This window comes from Cucurbita pepo, chromosome LG15 (genome assembly GCF_002806865.2).
Source record: "Cucurbita pepo subsp. pepo cultivar mu-cu-16 chromosome LG15, ASM280686v2, whole genome shotgun sequence".
Lineage (NCBI taxonomy): Eukaryota > Viridiplantae > Streptophyta > Magnoliopsida > Cucurbitales > Cucurbitaceae > Cucurbita > Cucurbita pepo.
Genome location: NC_036652.1, coordinates 7,633,929 through 7,644,214, shown reverse-complemented (window position 1 = coordinate 7,644,214; position 10,286 = coordinate 7,633,929). Strand labels below are relative to the sequence as shown.

At 39.0% G+C, this 10,286-nt stretch overlaps 4 protein-coding genes across 5 annotated transcripts; 3 read left to right on the top strand and 1 right to left on the bottom strand.

The window, feature by feature from the left end:
- On the top strand, positions 1–1,397 carry LOC111811731 (trans-resveratrol di-O-methyltransferase-like). The gene is made up of 2 exons (XM_023698752.1): positions 1–909; positions 1,003–1,397. The coding sequence occupies exons 1-2, from the start codon at positions 88–90 to the stop codon at positions 1,300–1,302; spliced, it is 1,122 nt and encodes a 373-aa protein (XP_023554520.1). The 5' UTR covers positions 1–87; the 3' UTR covers positions 1,303–1,397.
- Positions 1,398–2,420: 1,023 nt separating this feature from the next.
- LOC111811736 (probable O-methyltransferase 3) lies at positions 2,421–4,464 on the top strand. The gene is made up of 2 exons (XM_023698756.1): positions 2,421–3,258; positions 3,914–4,464. Exons 1-2 carry the CDS (start codon positions 2,461–2,463, stop codon positions 4,214–4,216), a joined length of 1,101 nt encoding a protein of 366 aa, XP_023554524.1. The 5' UTR covers positions 2,421–2,460; the 3' UTR covers positions 4,217–4,464.
- A 1,092-nt stretch (positions 4,465–5,556) lies between these two features.
- On the top strand, positions 5,557–6,946 carry LOC111811733 (probable O-methyltransferase 3). The gene is made up of 2 exons (XM_023698754.1): positions 5,557–6,419; positions 6,513–6,946. The coding sequence occupies exons 1-2, from the start codon at positions 5,607–5,609 to the stop codon at positions 6,810–6,812; spliced, it is 1,113 nt and encodes a 370-aa protein (XP_023554522.1). The 5' UTR covers positions 5,557–5,606; the 3' UTR covers positions 6,813–6,946.
- A 112-nt stretch (positions 6,947–7,058) lies between these two features.
- Positions 7,059–9,548, bottom strand: LOC111811777. Of its 2 annotated transcripts, none has more exons than XM_023698805.1 (2): positions 8,543–9,543; positions 7,059–7,565 (listed from the first exon to the last, which is right to left on the bottom strand). In XM_023698805.1, the coding sequence occupies exons 1-2, from the start codon at positions 9,229–9,231 to the stop codon at positions 7,544–7,546; spliced, it is 711 nt and encodes a 236-aa protein (XP_023554573.1). In that variant the 5' UTR covers positions 9,232–9,543; the 3' UTR covers positions 7,059–7,543. The 2 variants fall into 2 exon arrangements, with proteins under 2 accessions (XP_023554573.1, XP_023554572.1); XM_023698804.1 differs by lacking the exon at positions 7,059–7,565 and adding an exon at positions 7,572–7,876 and having other exon boundaries at positions 8,543–9,548.
- Between the last annotated feature and the right edge of the window lie 738 nt (positions 9,549–10,286).

The window sequence follows — 10,286 nt, the reverse complement described above, 5'->3', positions numbered from 1 at the left end:
AAAAAAGTTTGAAGATGATAGTATAAATAGGAGGACCTCTCACCTAAACTTCTTACACTCGATCATTCTTTGTTGTTGATTGTGGATATGAATTTTGAGGGTGAAAAGATGTTGCCAATAGTTGCAGGCGATGAGCTGCTGGAAGCTCAAGCCCACATATGGAACCACCTCTTCAGCTTCGTCAACTCCATGACTCTCAAATGTGCGGTTGAACTAGGCATACCAGACGCCATCCACCGCCATGGCCCTCACCCTATGCCTCTCTCTCGTCTTGTTTCAGCCCTCCAACTCCATTCTAATAAGACCCAATTCATATATCGCTTAATGCGACTATTGACTCACTCTGGCTTCTTTGTTGCACAAAAAGTGCCCAAAAATAGTGGCTTAGAAGAAGAAGAAGAAGAAGAAGAAGAAGAAGAAGAAGGGTATGTCCTAACCAATTCATCTCGTCTTCTTCTTAAACACAACCCTTGTGGTGTAACATCTTTATTACTTTCCATGCTCCATCCAACCTTCATGGAGCCATGGCAGCTCCTCTCTGACTGGTTCAAAAGTGAAGACCGAACGCCATTCGATATGGCTCATGCAATGTCATTTTGGGAGTTCATGGGCAATAAGCCGAAACAGGGTGACATTTTTAATTCAGGCATGGCGAGCGATGCAAGGTTGGTGATGAGTGTGTTATTGGACAAACATAAAGGGTTTTTTGATGGAGTTAGCTCGCTGGTTGACGTGGGTGGAAACACTGGAAGTGTGGGCAAAGCCATTGCAGAGGCTTTCCCACAAATTGAATGCACGGTGCTTGATCTTCCCCAAGTGGTGGGTGAGTTGAAGGGTGAAGGGAACTTAAAATATGTTGAAGGAGATATGTTTAAAGCTATCCCTCCTGCCGATGTTCTTGTGTTGAAGGTAAACTTAATTTGTGTTGTTTCTACTTCAAAAGCTTCAATGTATTGAATTAATATTAGATTGATGGTATTTTTGCATATGTGATGAAATTAGTGGATATTACATGTTTGGAATGATGAAGATTGTGTGAAGATATTGAAGAATTGCAAAGAAGCCATCACAAGCAATGGAAAGAAAGGGAAGGTGATGGTGATTGATATGGTGGTAGGCAACAAGGAGGAGGATACATTGATTCAGGGTCATTTATTGTTCGACATGGTTGTGATGGTTTTTCTAAATGGAAAACAGAGAGATGAGAAGGAGTTGAGTGAAGCATTCAAGGAAGCTGGATTCAGTGGCTACAAGATCTTCCCCATATTGGGTTCGAGGTCTCTTATAGAAATTTACCCTTGACACTATCTTCCATTTAGTGATGTTTCATTTTATGATTTATTACAAAAATGGTGTCTTAAGGATATTATGTAACGTTTAAGTAATCCCTTTTTGGTGCCTTTCGATTATCCTTCTCTGTTATTAGGAGTCTTGGGCACCTCTCTATGTATTTCTACTTCAATGTTTAATTGAATAAGAGGATTTCTTCCGATTTCTTCCGTTTAATTGTGAACAACGTGGCTCAAGTATCGAACAAATGATGTATTTTTTTTAGGGTTTTAGAGAAGAAGTCGAGTCTTGATTAAGAGAGGCTATTCGAGAGTTCTAGAGAAGGAGACTTCAAGGGAGGCTGTATGGTGTATTCCACAGCTCACAATGTTCTTCTGTTTTTGTCCAAATAATTGTTAGGATCGCACAACAAGACAGCACTCGAACACAAAGAAATAGGAGAGAGAAACTGGAGGAGAACTCTCGCTAAAGGTTTATATTGATGACTATAGACTTTAGGGTTTAGAGAGAATACAAAGAATAGAAAGTAAATTTTCAAAGCTTTACTCGATATAACTATCTATTATATATGTGATGTTCCACATTGGTTGGGGATAAGAACAAACCACCATTTATAAGGGTGTGGAAACCTTCCCCTAACAGACACGTTTTAAAGCTTTGAGGGCAAACACGAAAGAGAAATCCTAAAGAGGACAATATTTGTTAGCCGTAGATCTTGGCCGTTACAATATATAACTATATACGTAGCTTTTTATTATACATAACTATTTACTAATTTATTTATTTACTGTATTTTTACTATGCATAACCTAACAATAATTGTTCTCTTAAAATAACATAGCCACACAAAAAACATCTTCTTTTCTTTATTTGTTCCTTTTTCAGCCTAACTTAACCACACAAAAAACATTAAAAATAATAACAATAATGAATTCGGTTGGCCTTGGATCACATGAGTGCAAAAAAATAGGGATAAATTTTTATGAAGTTTCTTGTATTTTTTATTTCATTTTATCACTATTTCAACCTACATTTTTTTTGCACCTTACGTTCTACATTCTTTTTAGCACGTAAGTTGAATAAAAGTCATAAATAGGTGGATGCCATTGTATAGGAGACTCACACTCTTACACTTTCATTATTCTTTATTCTTTCTTCTTGGTTGTTGATATGAATTTTGAGGGTGAAAAGATGCCAATTCTTGCAGGCGATGAGATGCTGGAAGCACAAGCCCACATATGGAACCACCTCTTCAACTTCATCAACTCCATGACTCTCAAATGTGCGGTTGAACTAGGCATACCAGACGCCATCCACCGCCATGCCCCTCACCCTATGCCCCTTTCTCATCTTGTTTCAGCCCTCCAACTCCATTCTAATAAGACCCAATTCATATATCGTTTAATGCGTCTATTGACTCACTCCGGCTTCTTTGTGCTTCAAAAACTGCCCAAAAATAATGGCAAACAACAAGAAGAAGATGGATATGTCCTAACCAATTCATCTCGTCTTCTTCTTAAACACAACCCTTGCGCTGTAACTCCTTTCTTGCTTTCCATGCTCCAGCCAGCGCTCGTGGAACCATGGCAGCTCCTCTCAACCTGGTTCCAAAGTCAAGACCCAACGCCATTCCATACGGCTCATGGAATGCCGTTTTGGGAGTTCTTGGGGAGTAAGGTCAAAGATGGGGAGGGTTTCAATGCAGGCATGGCGAGTGATGCGAGGTTGGTGATGAGTGTGTTATTGGACAAACATAAAGGAGTCTTTGATGGAGTTGCCTCGCTAGTTGATGTAGGTGGCGGCACTGGAACAGTGGCCAAAGCCATTGCACATGCTTTCCCACAAATTGAATGCACAGTGTTTGATCTTCCCCAAGTGGTGGGTGAGTTGAAAGGTGAAGGGAACTTAAAATATGTTGAAGGAGATATGTTTAATGCTATTCCTCCTGCTGATGTGCTTGTGTTGAAGGTAAAAATAAAGTTTCTTGTTTCTGCTTCCAAAGCTCTCTCTCTCTCTCTCTCTCTATGTATATATATATATATGATAAATAAACTATGATGTCCGTTTTGGGAGGAGAACAAACCACCATTTACAAGGGTGTGGAAACCTTCCCTAGCAGAAGAGTTTTAAAGTCTTGAGGGGAACGCTCGGAAGGGAAAACCCCAAAAAGGACAATATCTGCTAGCGGTGGATCTGGGCCGTTACAAATGGTATCAGAGCCAGACACCGGACGATGTGCTAGGCTTCTCACCGTTCCCCGAAGGGGGGTAGATACGAGGCGGTGTGCCAGTAAGAACGCTGGGCCCCAAAGGGGGTGGATTTGGAGAAAGGAAAGAGTGTTAGCGAGGACTAGCCTCGAAGGGGGTGAATTGTGATGTCCCACATTGGTTGGGGAGGAGAACAAACCACCATAGCCTCGAAGGGGGTGAATTGTGATGTCCCACATTGGTTGGGGAGGAGAACAAACCACCATTTATAAGGGTGTGGAAACCTTCCCCTGGCATTTAAAGCCTTGAGGACAAGCCCGAAAGGGAAAGCCCAAAGAGGACAATATCTGCTAACGTGGATCTGGGCCGTTACATAAACATTAGATTGATGGTATTTACATATGTGATGAACGTAGTGGATATTACATGATTGGAATGACGAAGAATGTGTGAAGATATTGAAGAAATGCAAAGAAGCAATCAGAAGCAATGGAAAGAAAGGGAAGGTGATAGTAATTGATATGGTGGTAGGCAACAACAAAAGGGATGATACGTTCATTCAAGCTCAGTTGTTCTTCGACATGTTGATGATGGGTTTGGTAAGTGGCAAAGAGAGAGATGAGAAGGAGTGGAGTGAATTGTTCAAGGAAGCTGGATTTGGTGGCTACAAGATCTTTCCCATATTGGGTTCCAGGTCTCTTATAGAAATTTACCCATGACACTATCTTCCATTTAGTGATGTTTCATTTTATGATTTACTACAAAAATGGTGTTTTAAGGATATTATGTAACGTTTATGTAATCCCTTTCTAGTGCTTTTCGATTACCCTTTTCTGTTATTAGGAGGCTTGGGCACCTCTCTATGAATGTTATTTCTACGACCCATGATCCATTGCTTCAAAATGATGTTAGTGATGGGTTTGTAGTCTCTTTACTCAACAGCTCAAAAACAGCGTATTCGGCTCAGTATAGACATTTTGGTACCGATTTTTATATTTTTTCTTCTACTATAGTTTATTTTGACTTATTTCAAGGTATTTAAGGTCATTATAATCCCCTTAATTTAAATTATTTGGATTGAAATAGGAATTACTTGAGAAGATAAATTAAGTTAGTTAGTATGGTATAATTGATTCCACTCGGATTGAAACAAATTTTGAGGGACAAAGTCAAACTAACTCTAGAAATAATTTGGAAATTTGGTTCAAGTCAACCAAGTAAATGGTTTGATGTTTGATTGTTGGTTGGAAGTATTATATAATGTATGATGGTGCATGTCCTATGAACCCTACATGCATCAAAATTAGGAAAGTTATTCTTATAAAAAAAAAATAATTAGGAAAGTTATACTATGCTATTATTATACTATGCTACGTATGTATGTGATGCCCTATTATGCCATGGTAATGTATGATATGCCATTAATAGCTATGTTATAGATTATATTATACTGTGATGATGTATGATGAAAGCCATAGTGAGTACTATACATACATTACTCATATGTGTACTATGACATGAATGGAAGGAGAATGATTTTTACTATATGCTATGATTTTAAGTTATGGAACCTCATGCAATTATGTATATTACGTGCATCATATACTTTTTTCTATTATGTTATATTAGTACAGATGCGTACCTTCAATATCTATGTTCAACATAATAATAATTGCACTGGTAAAGTTGGTCAATTAAGCATCAAAATTATCTTAAAAAAAATAAAACTCTAGAAATAGTCGCCATCATTAAGAGTTGGTGCACTTTTTTCTTTGTAGCCACACAAAAATAACTTAATACGGAAATCTTTCTGAAAATAAATGTTTCATGTTTTTTTTTTTTTTTTTTTTTTTTTTTTTTTTTTTTTTTTTTTTNTTATGTTAAATTAATAAAAATGCCTTGTTTGTCTCAAAAATATCCTTTAAAATTTAAAAGTATATTTTTCAGATAAATATTTTTTTATTAATTTAGACTTTATTTCTTTTTAGCACGCTAGTAAATTAACAGCCATAAAGAATAGTACACTCGTATGTTTGTCTTGTTAATAAATAGAACGACCTCTCACCTAAACTTCTTACACTCGATCTTTCTTTCTTGTTGGTTGTGGATATGAATTTTGAGAGTGAAAAGATGTTGCCAATAGTTGTAGGCGATGAGCTGCTGGAAGCTCAAGCCCACATATGGAACCACCTCCTCAACTTCATCAACTCCATGACTCTCAAATGTGCGGTTGAACTAGGCATACCAGACGCCATCCACCGCCATGGCCCTTACCCTATGCCCCTTTCTGGTCTTGTTTCAGCCCTCCAACTCCATCCTCATAAGACTCGCTTCATATATCGCTTAATGCGTCTATTGACTCACTCTGGTTTCTTTGTACTACAAAAATTGCCCAAAAATAGTGGCGAAGAAGTGGAAGAAGAAGAAGAAGAAGAAGGATATGTCCTAACCAATTCATCTCGTCTTCTTCTTAAACACAATCCTTGTGGTGTAACACCTTTCTTACTTTCCATACTCCAACCAGCCCTCGTGGAACCATGGCATCTCCTCTCTGTCTGGTTCAAAAGCGAAGACCGAACGCCATTCGATACGGCTCATGGAATGTCGTTTTGGGAGTTCATGGGCAGTAAGCCGAAACAGGGTGACATTTTTAATTCAGGCATGGCGAGTGATGCAAGGTTGGTGATCAGAGTGTTATTGGACAAACATAAAGGAGTCTTTGATGGAGTTGCCTCGCTAGTTGATGTTGGTGGCGGCACTGGAACTGTGGGCAAAGCCATTGCAGAGGCTTTCCCACAAATTGAATGCACAGTGTTTGATGTTCCCCAAGTGGTGGGTGAGTTGAAGGGTGAAGGGAACTTAAAATATGTTGAAGGAGATATGTTTAAAGCTATCCCTCCTGCCGATGTTCTTGTGTTGAAGGTAAACTTAATTTGTGTTGTTTCTACTTCAAAAGCTTCAATGTATTGAATTAATATTAGATTGATGGTATTTTTGCATATGTGATGAAATTAGTGGATATTACATGATTGGAATGATGAAGATTGTGTGAAGATATTAAAGAATTGCAAAGAAGCAATCACAAGCAATGGAAAGAAAGGGAAGGTGATCGTAATTGATATGGTGGTAGGCAGCAAGCTGGAGGATACGTTCATTCAATCTCAGTTATGCTTTGACATGGTGATGATGGGTTTGCTAAATGGAAGCGAGAGAGATGAGAAGGAGTGGAGTGAAGCTTTCAAGGAAGCTGGATTCAGTGGCTACAAGATCTTTCCCATACTGGGTTTGAGGTCTATGATAGAAATTTACCCATGAGGGTATTGTCTACCGACCCTTATCTAAGGTTTCTTCGATTACCCTTTTCGCTAATGGGAGTCTCGAGCACCACCTTTATATGTATTTAAACTTGAAAGTTTAATTGAATAAAAGGATTTCTAGAAATTTGTAGAGGGAGGAGTCTCATATCGGCTAATTAAGAAAAAGATCATGTCTCCGTTGGTATCAGGTCTTTTGAAGAGACTAAAAGCAAAGTCGACAATATCATACCATCGTAGAGGCATGTAGCTGCGGTTCCGCATTAGAATGGGCATTTCATTAATCATCTCTAGAAAGAATTCAACAATGAAATGTACTGATAGACCACAACAAGCTCAAAGAAACCTAATATCCTCACACACCAGAAGAAACTTTGTTTTACAAACTGTGAGATGAAAAATGAAAAACACAGCAGCATCCTCCACACAAGATGCTAACCCTGATCTAAAAGCAGTTAAACGACGACAATGAAAATGATGACAATACATAACACCGGTCAGTTCTACATTCCAAAACGACCTTCCATCCCTCTCCAGAAATGCAGAAGGGTGAAGAAGCCAAAGAAACATAATTTCCTTGAGGTATAACAATCTGAATCTGTGAAGTACGTCACTTCATTGTTGAGATCCTGTCACCTTGGTGGTATCCGTTTATCTTCCATGGCAAACAATTCTAAAAAGTAAAAACTTTGACGACGTGATCCATCTTCATCCTTGGAAAAGTATCCAACTTCAGAATGAATCCGTTGAAGCACTATTCGTCACCAACATAAATTCAGTGAGGATACAAATTGAATGAAAGCAATGTTTACAACAGGACATTAATGATATGAACACAAACAAGTAAAGCAAAAGCAAGATGAACTTTTGGGGCTGTGTTTGATTGTTTTCCTTGCGTCGTGTCATCAAAGGAATATAATATGATGTGATGTTATTTAGATTTGGGATTTTACGTGTAGCATACAATCAAGAAGTCTGAAAATGAGATGTCTGCGTTGGGAGATATGCAAGATGCTTGAGCAACATCGTCTATTTGGGCATTCTTTTGGAGGCTTCTGCATTTTCCTGGTAGAAAATTATGGATTTTGTATTATGCGTCTCCAATAGGTCATGTTGGATGATAAAAGTCTCACATCGACTAATTTAGGGAATGATCATGGGTTTATAAGGCCTCAAAGCAAAGCCAGGAGAGCTTATACTCAAAGTGGACAATATCATATCATTGTGAAGAGTCATGTTCATCTAACAGGTCAAACCTTCAAACTAGCCTAAGAAACTTTTACACCTTATAGGCCAACACTTAGCAGTCTAAATACAGAGACCCAAAAAAGGAGCCATGAAATGGATTGATTCATCTCCACAGAGCCTTTCAAAATCAAGAGAATCTCATAAAAATCAAACTCATAAACAAGGGCGTAGCAGTGTCATGGTAAAAGGGCATCCAAATAAGGCAATTCCATACCTATAATGCAGTGCCAGGAAGTGTCCTAATCCCAATTCATTGAGACAAAAGGAGCCATCTACTCTATAATTTACTCACGAGATTATAAAATGAATTGATTCATCTTTAGACAGTCAACTACATCAAGAGAATATCGTAATAAACTCAAAAAGCCACAGCAGCATCTCAGTTCAATGGTAACAGGGCATCCACAGAAGGCAATTCCATACCCAAAATGCAGGGCCAAAATTAGTTTTCAATTGTATTGATGGTATTTGAGAGAAACATACCATCCACTAGAATTCGGGTGATTCCCACTGGATCTTGGTCGATTCACCATCGCCCCCTGATCTGCCTCACCCGCCCCGTTCACTCTCTCATACGCACCGCCGGATTTCGGCCGCCCATCTTCACCGTACCGACCCGGAGACCCGTAATTCCCATATTGCCTCTGATTCGCCTCCCTAGATCGGATCCCAACGTTCACAGGTCTCTCCTCCTTCCCGACGAAGCCCGCCCTGAGATGAGGCGGCACAAATTTCTCCGTTTTATGCAACGTCACAGTCGGAGGAGGAATCTCCTTGTCCTTCTCCAAGTTCGGAATCGGAGACGGCGCGATCGCGCCCGTACCTGTCCGACCGAGAGGGCGAAGCGAGATTGAATCGGATTCGCATTGCGGACGGGTCTGATCCGCAACAGGACGAGGATCGGCAGATGGGGATCGAGATTGAGGCTGAGGGGACAGGACCGGCGGCGAAGAGATGGGTTTGGGAGTGGGACGGGTCAGGACGAGCATGCGGCCATGGGACTTGTTAGCCGAAGAAATGGAAGAATAAGTTGCAGAAGCGAAAGAGGAGGAGGAAGAAGAAGAAGATGATGGGTTTTTGGAGGGATTGTTGCCAGTTTTGGAATTGGGGGAGAGATCCTTATCGTAGATGTGATTGTAATTGATGGAGGTATATTTGTTGGTTTTTGCCATCCACCACCGCCAATGTGGATCTTTAAAGCTGTTGGAATTACAGAAGAATTATGAACGTCGAGAGGATCTGGAGGAAGAAGAAACAGCAGGAGAAAGAGAGGATTTTATAATGGATTGCTTGGCATTGGGGGGATTGTTGAAGACAACACCGTTTTGAGGTGTCGTCGAAGGAAGATCATGGATTGAGGGCAGGCCAATGCAGCTCACATGCCAAACCCCCCGTTACAACAACAAACTATTTTTAAGATTTCTTTTTCACTATGTATAAATAGTTTTCTTTTTCAACTGTTTCTCCACCATGGAAATTCTTTTACGAACATAAAATTATAAATTTAGAAATATAAAAAAACTATATTTTATACCGAACAAATATAATATCTCGTATGCACGGAGAGATTTCTATTTATTTTAAAGAGTTAGGGCTCCATTGAAACCTACCTGAACACGGTTAGGAATCCCGAAAAATGGAGGAGGGAGTGGAGAGATATTTCTCCTCGTGAGATAAACAAGGATGGAGACGATGATTGAATTATCCATCGCTATCCCACCTAATTTTTCGTGGGAAATCTCTACCCCAATCCCGCAAAAAAGAAAAATAGAATTTTTTTTGTGGGGATGAGGATTTCTCTATCCCATACCTCGTCCTCGCACCTACAAACCCTAGTTCATAAATATTAAAACGTTCGAATCAATTTAATTTCATCTCATGGGAAATAAGATTCATATTACCATGTTGATCAAATGTCTCAAGATAAGAACACTTTTAAGATTCGAATTATTCTTCAAACAATATCGATAATGTCAAAATTGAATGATTCTAAAACTGCAATGATTCTACTTTACGATGATATAGCCTCAAAATAAACTCTTATGAGACATTTCAAAAGTTTTAACTTTCCTACTTTAGGATCATTATTAGTTATTAGTTATAAATGTAACCTAAAAATAAATTAAAAAAATCTTAAAACTGTAAAGATAGAAACACTATAAATCTTGATTTTAATTGCCTATCATAAATAAAATCTCACTTAAAGTATTTTGAAACCCTTGTTGCA

Coding starts and splice junctions, on each gene's coding strand:
- LOC111811777 (XM_023698804.1), bottom strand. CDS start 9,231: ATGGCAAAAACCAACAAATATACCTCCATCAATTACAATCACATCTAC. Junction 7,877..8,542: donor CACCCGAATTCTAGTGGATG/GTATGTTTCTCT, acceptor ATTTTCTACCAG/GAAAATGCAGAAGCCTCCAA.
- LOC111811731 (XM_023698752.1), top strand. CDS start 88: ATGAATTTTGAGGGTGAAAAGATGTTGCCAATAGTTGCAGGCGATGAG. Junction 910..1,002: donor CCGATGTTCTTGTGTTGAAG/GTAAACTTAATT, acceptor TGATGAAATTAG/TGGATATTACATGTTTGGAA.
- LOC111811733 (XM_023698754.1), top strand. CDS start 5,607: ATGAATTTTGAGAGTGAAAAGATGTTGCCAATAGTTGTAGGCGATGAG. Junction 6,420..6,512: donor CCGATGTTCTTGTGTTGAAG/GTAAACTTAATT, acceptor TGATGAAATTAG/TGGATATTACATGATTGGAA.
- LOC111811736 (XM_023698756.1), top strand. CDS start 2,461: ATGAATTTTGAGGGTGAAAAGATGCCAATTCTTGCAGGCGATGAGATG. Junction 3,259..3,913: donor CTGATGTGCTTGTGTTGAAG/GTAAAAATAAAG, acceptor TGATGAACGTAG/TGGATATTACATGATTGGAA.